The sequence below is a fragment of the Malurus melanocephalus genome, unplaced genomic scaffold, assembly GCF_030028575.1.
Source record: "Malurus melanocephalus ecotype Western Australia unplaced genomic scaffold, MMel_1.1 scaffold_381, whole genome shotgun sequence".
NCBI lineage: Eukaryota > Metazoa > Chordata > Aves > Passeriformes > Maluridae > Malurus > Malurus melanocephalus.
The window spans coordinates 591898-604446 of NW_026623613.1; the positions used below are offsets into that span (position 1 = coordinate 591898).

Genomic DNA, 12549 nt, shown 5'->3' on the forward strand with positions numbered 1-12549 from the left:
AAAGTTCAGTGAAGACCTGGCTTGTTCAGCTGGATAAACTGGGACTTCACCAGGTTCTACTCTCAAACCACTGCAAAAAAACCCAAAAAGGGACTTCCTGTGTTTAGGGGAAGACCCACTGCATCCAGCCAGACCACATCTCCAATAAACTGACATTCTGCCTCAGCCTGTTTAACTTAGAGATGCTCTGATGTCCAAACCAGAGTGAATTGGTTTGGATTCATCCTTTTTTTAAACTCAATCATAGTGCATCAAAAATAGGGGAATGTTGCAGATGCATTTTATGTATGATTACAAAGAAATGCATCGCAGCACATTTATTTCAAAGTGAGTGCAGCTGCTTATTASTCAGGCCTGAGAAAAGGACAGTGCTCTGGCTCTCTAGAACACACTTGCTAAATTCAGATTGACACATGAATCGTTTTTTTTTTCTTTTTGTCTCTTCCTGAATCTCTACCATGAATCCTCATGCTTGCTTCCCTCCCATAACATTCCCTTCACGCTCCCATCCCATGACAATTCTTCACAGCTTTGTTCACCGTGGACGGCCTGAACCTCTGGACCTTCACCTGGGCATGTTCCTCCCCACCCTTCTCACCCAGGCCACCCCAGAGCAGCAGGATCGCTTCTTCATGCCTGCCTGGAACCTGGAGATCATTGGCACTTATGCCCAGACTGAAATGGGCCATGGTACAGTACATTCAATAAATGCTCTTTCTAAGAATGGCTTTGTGTACAGAGGATTCCCATGCCTGTGTGTGTATCCCACRCTTTTAACCCGTGCAGCTGTGGCTGTAGGGAGAAGTGGACAGCCTCTGGAATGGTGAATAGAGCATTATGCCATGTGCTGCTTCCCATTTTTCCTCCTGAGGGAGGATTTCATGTCTGTAGTTCTATAAATGAGCACCTGGGTGCTCCTTGTGTCATTCAAACCAGTATCATTACTGCCCATCACTGGTGCTGTTGGTTTGGTGGCATCTGTTCATTTTACACACGCTTTTCTTTCCATTTTTAGTTCTGCTTTGCTCTAATTAATGTTCAGTGTGAACACAAAAGGACAGAGCTTTGAGGTACCGAAAGGGATGCCAAAAAAATTAAGAGTTGCTTGTTCACCTCGGGACTGACCTTGGGTCAGAGAACGTGTGGATGACTGGATTCCAATGCTTATGTCCTGTGGGGAGTTTGATTCCCCTTGGTTCACTCCCATGTGTTCTTTTTAACTGACAATGAAATGGGTTTTTTGAATTCTCTGTCTCAAGCTGACTTTGGTTTTTGTTGCTGTTCCTGTGCTTTCAAGCTTTGAAATGGATTTTGATAACTCCAGCAGTATTGTGATTACAACACTTTTAATTCAAGTTTTAAAGGGAGGATATTATACCTTGGGAAACTTTAATTTTGGCATCTGAGAGCTGCAGATGAGAATTATTTTCTAAAAGTGAGCAGGATTCACCTTTGTGCTGAAGTGAAATGTAGAAACTGTGTGAAGCATAAAGTAACTGCAAGTCTGAGGAGGATCTCTTGGAACTAGTGAGGTCTGAAGATCCTTTGCCAGCAAAGTAAGTCTGTGTTGAGCTGCCTGTGGAAGTCTGCCTTTACCTGCATGCTTTGGGAACGTGTTGCTGCAAGGTGATCTCCCTTTTCTTGTTGGAGCTCTTGTCCTGCCCTGTCAGTCCAGACTCAGGAGTGTTCACAGCTTGTCTAGTTTGAGTAGACCTGGTGATTTTGGGGTTTTTATAGGCATTCAGGGACAATGCTACTGGTCTGAGACAGGTGTGTGGGAAAAAAAAAGAGTTTGGGGCAGAAGACAAAGACCATTCCTGGAATTACCTCCATCTTTTCACAGTCTCTTCATCTACCTGCATCAGTACCTGGCATACACATGCCATTACTTGCTGTCTTGGAGCTATGGATGATCTCACTTGGGAGATCAGCTCCATCAAGTGAGGAGAATATAGGCTTGMTGATGGAATGAAGAGGTGATAGGCACTGCTTATTTCATCTTGTGGTTTTATTGTGCAATTTAAYGAAATTGCATTTTAGTGAAATTCAGGTGAGCGTGTTCCTGTGGAACGTTGTAACTGAGAAAGGGCTTCTGGTGTGTGATAGCAAAAAAGTGTCAGACTGGAGGTGCTTGGAAAACTAGTCTTAGACCACTGGGGCAARAAATCAGTATGTTTTCTGAGAATTGGTTTCAGGTCCCAGAATATGGTCTGGCTCTCACTTGTTCTTCCTCAATTGGTTGATACTGAGCTCTTTATATAGCCTAAAAGCAAAGTTAAAATTCAAACATTACTACTGGAGTTCCACTTTCCATTGTCCAGTTCTGTCCTTGTCGCTGCTTTGTGACTGACTCTGACAAAATAATTGTGTTTGCTTGTTTTCAGGGACTCATCTTCGGGGTCTGGAAACTACAGCCACTTACGACCCCTCTACACAGGAGTTCATCCTCAACAGCCCCACTGTCACCTCCATTAAGTGGTGGCCAGGTGGACGTAAGTGTGTCTAAATCTGGCAGATGTATAGAAAAGCTCAGAGAGGTGATGCCATGTATGTTATATCTGCAAAGTGAAGAATGAGAGTTGATCCAAAGAGTTGACTGAAAGTTAGCTGTGTTACTTTGGTACAAGTGCAAGACTTACCAGAGCCTGCTAAGTATTATCTGTGCTCTGGACTGTTGCTCATTCACACTGTGCATATTGGTATAAATTTTGATAGCTTGGTATAAATTGGTATAAATTTTGATAGCTTGTATCAAAGTATTTATAGCAGCTCCACTGGCAGGTGTGCAAAGAACTCGGTGGTTTATAGTCAAGAGAATTATGTTGTGCAACTTCCATTGGCTTGAGCAACACTTTGTCACAGAGCTGTATGATTGGGGTGACAGCCAGTGTGGTAAATCTGGTTTTCTAGTGCAGGATGTGATGAGGCTGTCTCAGAGGAAAGGCTCTGTGTGTGTGTGACTGTGTTTTTGTGCTGACTCCTGCTCGTGTTGCAGTTGGGAAGACATCAAACCACGCCATCGTTCTGGCTCAGCTCTACACCCAGGGCCAGTGCAAAGGGCTGCACGCCTTCATCGTCCCCATCCGGCAGCTGGGCACACATGAACCTCTGCCAGGTACAAATTCACACTCAGGAAATGGATTAAATCTGTTTCTCTCTGACTTTATCCAACTGCTGGGTCTTGTTAAAGTCCATACCTTATTTCATTAGCTGATTTCAGTGAGTAGCTGGTAAATCAAAGGGCTTAAATKAGTCTTTTATATTACTGAACTACCCCTGAATCGTCTTTCCTACTGTGCCTTCAGTGTGAGGATCAGTTTGGGATTTGATTCTGCCTCAGTATCTCCCAGCTATGCATTCTGTGAGTAGGAGATCCTGCTTTCTGAAAAGGAAAAGCTTTCACCGCTTTTTAGCTGGAAATGAACTGGATGAACTTAGAGGCAGYTCCTGGCCTGAGTGGATAGTAGGGCTGCATGGAAATTATGGAGATTCCCATATTTTGATGTCTGGTTGTTGTGGTTTAACTCATCCGGCAGCTAAACACACACAGCCATTCCCTTCACCCAGGGGGATGGGGGAAAGAATTGAGAAAAAGGTAAAATTTGTAGGCTGAGATAAAGACAATTTAATAGGACAGAAAAGGAAGGGAAAGCAATAATAATAAGCAAAGCAAGTGATCACTGTGATTGYTCAGCACCTGCTGAGTGATTCCCAGCCAGTCCATGAGCACTGGGCTGTCATCTACTCAGCTGACTTCACTCAGTTGTATTGTTCACCCTGATGCCACGTGGTGGGGAGTACCCCTTTGTCCAGCTGGATCAGCTGTCCTGGTTGTGTCCCCTTCCACTTTCCTGTGTCCCCCCAGCCTCCTCAGTGGTGGGGCAGTGTGGAAATGGAGAGGTCCTTGATTTGGTGCAAGTGCTGTTCAGCAACAGCCRAATCATCAGTGTGTTATCAACATTGTTCTTATCCTAAACCCAAAATACAGCTCTGTACCACCCACGGGGAAGATAATTCACTCTATCCCAGCCAAAAYCAGGACACACTTTTCCCTCRAAGAGATKAAGGTCTTTGTTAACTCCTACCCATAACACTCCCAGGACTCGCTAGAAAACAGAACAATCTCTCTATTGGAGAAGGCTTGAACCTCTCATGSTGTTTAGTTCCTGTTTCTTAATGCAATGGCTTTGTCTGTGGCAGGTATTACAGTGGGTGACATTGGCCCCAAATTTGGCTATGATGAAATGGATAATGGCTACCTGAAAATGGACAACTTCCGAATTCCTCGGGAAAACATGCTGATGAAATATGCCCAGGTAAAGCAGTGAGTTTCAGCATCTGCTGCTGGAAATGGAYGCACTGAATGCTCTTGTGAAGTTGAGTACTGCACCAAAAGGGTTGTGGGTGGCTTGGAAGCACTGCTTGATGAGTTTAGATTGTGAACATGAAAATAAAAGGAAGTAAAAGGGAGGAAACTTCACAAATCAACAGGCTGTATTTTTTWWWWAATCTTTTMTTTTTTGGTAGGTTGAACCAGATGGCACCTATGTGAAACCAGTGAGTGACAAGCTRACCTATGGGACCATGGTGTTCATCAGGTCTCTCATCGTGGGTGACTCTGCTCGCTCACTGTCCAGGGCCTGCACCATCGCCATCCGCTACAGCGCCGTCAGACACCAGTCTGAGCTGAAGCCAGGGTGSGTGCAGGGAGACCACAGCAGCCTCAAGTGCTGAGGGAAAAATCTCAGGTTCTGGGAGGAAGTGGGGCTGTGGTTGATGTTTACTTTGGCACTTGGTATTGTTTCAAAACACTKTTTGTCCTGGGAAGCACATAATCCTTCATTATTGGAATATCCTCCCTTGCCRCTGTATGGTCTTATAGAGTCTGGCTTGATATGGGTGGAGGACACATTTAGAGTAGGAGTAAATGGGATTTCTGCAGCAGTTTGCTACTACTGACATGCTAACTCATCTATGTTGCTCTAGGGAACCAGAACCCCAGATCCTGGATTATCAGACCCAGCAATACAAACTCTTCCCTCTCCTGGCAACAGCRTATGCCTTCAATTTTGTGGGAGCCTTCATAAAGGACACCTACCATCGGATCAGTGGGGACATCAGCACAGGGGACCTCAGTGAGCTGCCAGAGGTACTGTGTCCTCTGCAAGYCAGAGGGGTGTTGCTTGAATTTATGTGAGGTTCCTTTACAGTGTGGTAAAAGAACTTTTGACTCACTCGTGGTACATCTTCTGCTTCTGTAGTTTSAGATGCCCCCAAGTCTAGGATGTACTGGTGACATTTCCTTGCTCTGTTAATTTAGAGCACTCTATTCACTTTATAAAAAGCAGGGAGTAATGCAAAGTGAGAAAGCTACTGGGAATACATTTTTTAAAATCTGCACTTCCAGGAATGATGGAGTATTTTTGGGAATTAATACTTGTCTTACATTTGTGCTGTAGCTACTTAATAGTTCTTCCAAGTGCCTAGGGTAGAACAGGTGTGTTGAATTAAAGTGTAAGTACTATACTGAGGGGTTAGAGTTGTAAAATATTAATTTTCTGTTAGGGATTGTGACAATGGGCAGTTGAAAACGGTTTTGTACATAAAATATGTAGGGGCAGAAGGAGTGGTGTACTTAACAGAAGTCTTCTATGTACAAAGGTTTTCATAGAAATATTTGGCTCAAGAAAAGCAAGACCCTGTGGGACAGTGCAAGAATGGCATTGACTCTATTTGTTTTTTGGGCTTTATAGTACTTAATGTACGTGTGCAAACTAATGCTGGAAAACAACCCTAAAGTGGCTTTGCTGTTGCCCCTCAGCTCCACGCCCTGACAGCAGGGCTGAAGGCATTCACCTCCTGGACTGCCAACGCTGGCATTGAGGAATGTCGGATGGCGTGTGGAGGGCACGGCTACTCCCGCTGCAGTGGCATTCCTGACATCTATGTCACCTTCACCCCATCCTGCACCTACGAGGGGGAGAACACGGTCATGATGCTGCAGACAGCCAGGTATGGTGGGAGCTCTGCATAGGGGGTGTGTACAGCTTCTTGTTATAGTCCTTGTGGCTGAAGGGTTAATACCAAAGGGTTAATTCAGTTTTTACTGTATGTGACTTTTGGCAGAGAAACAAGGCCTGCAGAATCTGCTTTCCCAGCAAGGACAGTTGGAAGATAAGGGGGAGACATCTGGCTTAGGAATGYAGCTACAGCCAAAACAAGGATTGAATTTGGGAACTTGGGGAGGGTTTCTTGTAATGAGCAAGTTATAATATGCACATAGTGACTGTATGTAAGTGCACACTTGTTAAAAATCACATCCACACAAGGAGGAGTTATCCCCCTTGCAGCCAGGAGCCTGTAACAAATGATGCTCTTCTTAACACTGAATTGGTGTTAGGGAGAATTATTTGACAGGTTTGCAMTGAATTTGGTGACAAAGTGATGAGCAGAAGTGTCTGTATTACCACAAAACTGGTGTCACGTTTCTGTCCCCTGCYCCATTCTTGACAGAGGGCTATATGCCTACAATKGTTCYTTCTGGCCTGAGCCTCGATGATGAYTTTTGTCCATTCAAACCACTCGTGAGTAAAAGCTGCCATCTGCTGTCTCTATTTTCAGGTTCCTTATGAAAAGCTACACCCAGATGAMCTCTGGACAGCAGGTCACTGGCATGGTGTCCTACCTGAACGACCTCTCCAGGCAGCGCATCCAGCCCCAGCACGTGGCTGCCAGRACTGTCAGCGTGAGGATCAACGACCCCACCAGCCTGGTAGAGGCCTACAAGTCCCGTGCTGCCCGGTGAGCTCACACTGACTGGGCTGAGCCTAGTAAAACCGGGTGTTTGGGGAGGTGGTGGTGATGTACTGCCCTGTTAAAGCTGGATTCTCAAGGTGTGGCTGGTGAAGCTTTGATCTGTGTGTTGCTTTCAGGAAGTGACACACTTCTCTGGGTTGGGGTCAGGATTAAGTGCTTGGAGGTTGCAGGAGGCTACTCAGAGCCTGGTTACTCTGCTCCCCATTCCATTGGGATGTATCTTTTTCTTACTTATGTGTAAAGTACATTCAAACATACAAATACCAAACTGCCCAGAGATCTCTCTGGTGAGAAACAATCCTGATATTAAAGTTTTCTGTGAGAAAAGTGTGGGAGTAGAACAGACACTGACTTGTGAATAGGTATTGAAGCATCACGTGTGCTGTCAGAAGTCCTCTTACCCCTCTTTAGCTGTGCTATAGCTACACCATGGATGATTGGTGTTCTAGAGGCACAATCTGTCACTCCAGTCAATGTCTTCACTCATGGCTCATGAGGCTAATTCTGAGCTCATGTGCCATGACTGAAATGTGCATGAATTCAATGTACGTCATCTTGTTAATTTGGTGTTGCTACATAAATTTTTCTTCCTTGTATGAAACAGGCTTGTAGAATCTGCAGCGAAGAATTTGCAAGCTGAGCTGAACCACAGAAGGAGCAAGGAGGATGCCTGGAACAGAACTTCWGTCGATCTTGTGCGGGCATCAGAGGTCAGTGATGTGCCTGCTAAAGAACCACGCTGTGAGAGCTCCTTGTCTCYCTGTGACCCTGACTTTCTGTGGTTTCTGCAGGCCCACTGTCACTATGTKGTAGTGAAGCTGTTTGCAGACAAGCTGGCTGAGGTCACTGACGCTGCTGTCCGCTCTGTCCTGACCGACCTGTGCCTCCTGTACGCCCTGTTCGGCATCAGCAGGAACGCGGGYGATTTCCTGCAGGTTGGTGTCCTCCTCTAGCACTTCAGGTCTCTAAAGCCAGCTTCACTCTTTGAAAAGCTGCCTTAAGTGCCAGGCTGYATGGGTGTTCTGGGTGCAAATTCTTGGCTGTTGGCTGCCAGAAAATCATGACCCAGTGTAGGTCTGCTGGAAGGCTTTTGTCAGGTTTCCCTTGTGACAAATTGAAATTAAGCAAGTGCCGAGGCTTAGCTGAAGTGGTTTCCACTTGATGATCAGCTGCTGTGTGTTAAAAACAAAGGAATTAATAAAGGAGATGCAGTTAAACATTCTCCACAACCTCTATCCTTCAAAGGGGATCTTGTGCTCCAAATCCTAACCCTTCCTCCAATGAATGGGTTTAAATTGTCMGGTGTTGCTTTTCTTCTCCTCATTCTGTCAGTTTGAGAATGCTCAACAATTTGTGCAGCAGTGTTGTTTGCTCTTCAGGCAGACATGGTATGTTTTGTCTTCCCATTTTCCTCTTTGCTTATTAAAAATTTCCCTGAAACCAGGCACAATTTAATATCCATATATGCAATATCCAAGAAAACTTGCTGCTGCAATTAACTTACAGGCACTCACAGGGTGAGTCTCCCATCCAGGATTGAATAGCTGGGCAGTATGGTGGGGTGGGCTGTGCTGGCATCTCCTTTCACTTGTGCACTGTGGCAAATTGCCAATTTAATTATTTGGTGAAGAAAAAAAAAACCCACCTTGGTGTTTAATGAACTGCTTCATTTTTGTGTGTGGGAAAGCTGACCTAAGTGAGACCATGGGGAAAGGAAGGTTTTGTGACTTGTGCAACCCTTTTATTTCCCTCTCAAGGCTGGTATCCTGACCARTGCCCAAATTACCCAAGTGAACCAACATGTGAAGGAGCTCCTGGCTGTGATTCGTCCCAATGCAGTGGCACTGGTGGACTCCTTTGACTTCCATGATGTCCAYCTGGGATCTGTGCTTGGCCGCTACGACGGCAACGTCTACGAGAACATGTTCGAGTGGGCAAAGAAATCCCCACTGAACAAAACACAGGTAAAGAAAACATATTCCTCTTTCCTTTTCCTCCTTCTCATATGTACCCAGAGAAATAACTCAATTTATGGTTATTAATTATGCTGCAGTGATGTCAGCAGGTAATTGAGGAAGGAGGGAGGTAAGTCACAAGTAGTGATGGATCAAAACTAACAACCTACTTTCAGTTTGCTCTCTGTAGTTATTCTCACAGGTGTACTCTGCATTCATCCCTGTGGGATATCTTGAGCTTCTCAGCTGAGGGAGGAAATGGTGCACTCCACAGAGAAACAATTGAATAATGTCATGGAATTTAAAAGCAATTATCACTTGCTATTAATTCTGCTTAGTGACAGTAGCTGCAGAAGCCTTCCCTATTTTCTGACAAATCTTCCAGACTTTAGGCAGTAGMAGTGAATGGAGAAGAAAATTAATTGCTCCTCTGTAGTAGTTAGGTGCCAGGTTTTGTATGTCTGGCCTAGGGTTGGAGCTGCAGCTGAACTAAAATAAACTCGAAGTGTCCCTGCTCCATCAGCCAGAATGGTAAATCCTGTCTTGTGGTGCCTTCATTTGATGAGGACAGATTGTGTCTCCTGCAATGGACTGCCAGAGACTGCAGCTGGAGTTAAATCCCACCAAAACTTGCTCAGTATTCTGTACTTCAGCAGTCAGTAGAGTTTAGGAGCTTCATTACAGCCCACTTAGGAGACCTCTGCCAGTTTTCTTTTAATTAAAATGCCAGACAATTTTGTGAATATAAATCTTGCATTATTTTCTTAGAAGAAAGCTAGTGGGCAGGCTGTTTTTATATTCTCATGCTTTTCTCATGTGTCTAGACACTCAAATATAGGAGTTTTCTGCCTGTCCTTAAATCTCCAAAGTGCCTCATGTTCAAATTTCSTTAGTATACAAACACACTGCAAGATAGAAGGACATAAAACTCAAAGATCAAACCTGACCTTGTAACCACTGTCTTATCTTGCAGGTTCATGAATCTTTCCACAAACACCTGAAGCCAATGCAAGCCAAGCTGTGAAGCCTGCAGGTTTTTCAAAATGCACTCTTGTCCTGCCCTGAAAATTGGGTGTTTGCATCCTTCCTTCAGGCACTTAAATCAAACCTTTGAATCCTGTAGCTGTAGGACAGTGAATAATTGTAGCCTTTCTTTCCTCTTTTATAAATGGAGGAGGTGTTTGGGGGAGAGTGCGTAGGGATTGATGCCTGTTTTTAAAGTGCAATTATAATGGTGAAATTAACCTTTTAAAAATCTGGGAAAGCTTTATGGATTTATACAAGGATTGCTTTTGTGAAGCTGCTAACTAGAGACAAGTTCCTGTCAACAGGAAAGGTGGCAGGATTTTACTACGACGTAGTTGACAGCCCTCAGGCAGTAGCTTCTGGTGAGCAGTTATGTCCTCCCCTCCAAAAAAGCATCAATGTCTTGATTTCTTAATTTTTTTTTAAGATTAGCACCACCTCTCTCCTCATTTGGCAAATGTTGGTGCTGTGTGAAGCCTCCTGCAGAGCTCTGTGCACGTGAGTCTGCGTGTGGCACTGTTTTCCTGATGGATCTGGGAAGTGAATACCCATCCTTCTCTGGAGCTCTGCTTCAGGCATCTTTCCAGAAGAAATCCTCACATTTCCCTTGTTTTCCTTCTCTCACTGCCCTGCAGAAACTCCTTTTCCTCATGTGCCATCCCCAGATCTTGGTTAATAGGAGGTCAAAGGAGAACATAGTGATGCTGCTCTGAGGATAAAACCCAACTCATAGGAATCAGCTGGATGCTGATAACAGATGTGCTGCCCCTCTTTCCACTCTTAGTATTTTCTAGCACTATCTCAAAGCACTTTACAAATRTTATTTACGTTGATTTGGTGGGAAAAAAAAACAAACACATGTAGTGGTAAAAACTGCAAATTTGACCTGGGATGATGAAGCCAGTATTGGARGGCAGAAATCAGTTGACCAACATCCTCAGGTCTTCTGATTTTTCTCGGATGTTGTCCTGGTTTTTAAAGGCATTTGTCAAGAAAACGACAATCCCAAGTGAAGTGGCAAGATTTTATTTTTTTTTCCCTACCCATGCATTTCCAAGGAGCTTTCTCTGATTTGCTTAATTTTGTTTTGATATCGACTTGGGCCTTTGACAGTGCTGCCTGACTGAACAGGAAGGATTTAGCTTGGAAGAGAACRTCCTGCTGCCCAGGGAAACCGGTGCAACAACTACAACCAAGCAAAAGCATCGCTGCTTTTCCACACCAGTAACTCTGTCCAGTAACCATAAAACCTCTTCACACACAGAGAAAAGGGCAGCTCTGAGCTTAAAATGGTAAAAAGCTTCAACATAAACCCAAATCCTGCAGTTCTGAGGCAGCACCTGAGAAGCTGCTTCTCTGCAGCTTTGGTCTCTGTTAGTCTCTTAATTTTGGATCAGTTTTCTGGCACTAACAATGATCAGACACAATGTTTGGCTCCATGTGCAGTAGCTGAACAGAAACAAATGTTTAATTTTAAATAAACTAATCAAACTTGCCTCTTGGCTGCTGAGTGTTTCAGGTCCCATGGAAGTTCAGGATGCCAAAGGAGGCTGAGGGCTCTGCCTTCCCTCTGTGTCCAGTGGKACAGGCTGCTGGCCTGGGGAGAGGGGGATGGAGGAGGAGCAGGTTAAAAATATGCTAATGAGAACAGCACTAGCTATGTACAGATCTAATAAATTACAAGAATGTGTTTTCAGACAACATGTCTTTCTTTTCACATTGCCTTCAGTGGATCTCATGTAAAATATTCAGAATGAAGTATTCAGAAGACGTCAGATTAGTTGGGTTTTGGTGTTTTATGTAGTTTGAKTTCCCTGGCTTTGCTCTGCAGTGTTGTAGGGCAGACAGGTCCATCCCATKACAATCCCTGTCCCATCCCACAGCAATCCAGCCTYTCCTGCTGCTCASAGCCACRGTGGAAGGACAGCAGGCAGAGRGCAGAGCTGCCTGTGGCRTTTGCTCGGTGTCACRATGGCTCAAAACCCATCAAAGGCTSATCAGTGCCCACAGCAAKGGTCTGGCCRTGGTGCTGGCCACCAGCAGCTTTAATCCATAGAAGTTAKTCTCCATTTTTGCAGTTGATGTGTTGGGAAACCCTGTCCTTCCTTGCTGTTTGTGAGGATTTTGTGCACTTCTTTGTCACCTTGCTGCTGCTGGTGGCAATTCCTGAATGCCACAACCCGGCAAGATTTGCTGTGTCTCAGGGTCGGAAAGAGTGTTTGAGCTCTGCCCGATGGCCTCATCCAGCTTCTGGCAACGCCATGGTGCCATTTCCACAAGTGTTCAGCTCTTCCACTGTTGTAGGAATTGTTTCAGTGTCAAACAATGACATCTGTGAGTGACACTGTTCTTGAAGCAGGGGTCTGTGATCCTGGGTGCGTACGACAGCAATGATGAACTCTTTAAAATGCCACTTTCTGGGGAAGGAACACGGAACCCGTGTTCCCAGAGGGACTGGCACAATGTGTGGTGAAAGCCACCGGATGATGGGTCTGCGGGTTACGAAATAATAGAGGCAGATGATTCCCCAGGGATTTTGGCAAGGAGGAACTCGAGTACAAACATAAGGCAGAAGCAGGGCTGCTTTGTCCTGTACTCAGCCTTGGTAAGTGTGAACTGCCAAAGGTATGAGGGAGGTTTGGGATAATTCCCTCTGTGGGACAAGGGCAGGGATGGGGAGCCCATGGCATGAAGGAGGTTTGGGATGATTCCCTCTGCGGGACAAGGGCAGGGATGGGGAGCCCATGGCATG

General features: G+C 45.0%; 1 protein-coding gene across 2 annotated transcripts in view; it reads left to right on the forward strand.

The window, feature by feature from the left end:
• ACOX1 (acyl-CoA oxidase 1) overlaps positions 1–11292 on the forward strand; it is a 20621-nt gene extending 9329 nt beyond the window's left edge. The window contains exons 3-14 of one of the 2 annotated variants that reach the window (XM_057378969.1): positions 530–690; positions 2385–2492; positions 2996–3115; positions 4201–4316; positions 4528–4697; positions 4987–5149; positions 5822–6012; positions 6622–6801; positions 7421–7526; positions 7608–7751; positions 8574–8780; positions 9745–11292. In XM_057378969.1, coding sequence (XP_057234952.1) covers positions 530–690; positions 2385–2492; positions 2996–3115; positions 4201–4316; positions 4528–4697; positions 4987–5149; positions 5822–6012; positions 6622–6801; positions 7421–7526; positions 7608–7751; positions 8574–8780; positions 9745–9795 — 1717 coding nt within the window. In that variant the 3' untranslated portion in view covers positions 9796–11292. The remainder of the gene's footprint in view (positions 1–529; positions 691–2384; positions 2493–2995; positions 3116–4200; positions 4317–4527; positions 4698–4986; positions 5150–5821; positions 6013–6621; positions 6802–7420; positions 7527–7607; positions 7752–8573; positions 8781–9744) is intronic. The other variant, XM_057378970.1, reaches the window with a different exon arrangement.
• Positions 11293–12549: the final 1257 nt, after the last annotated feature.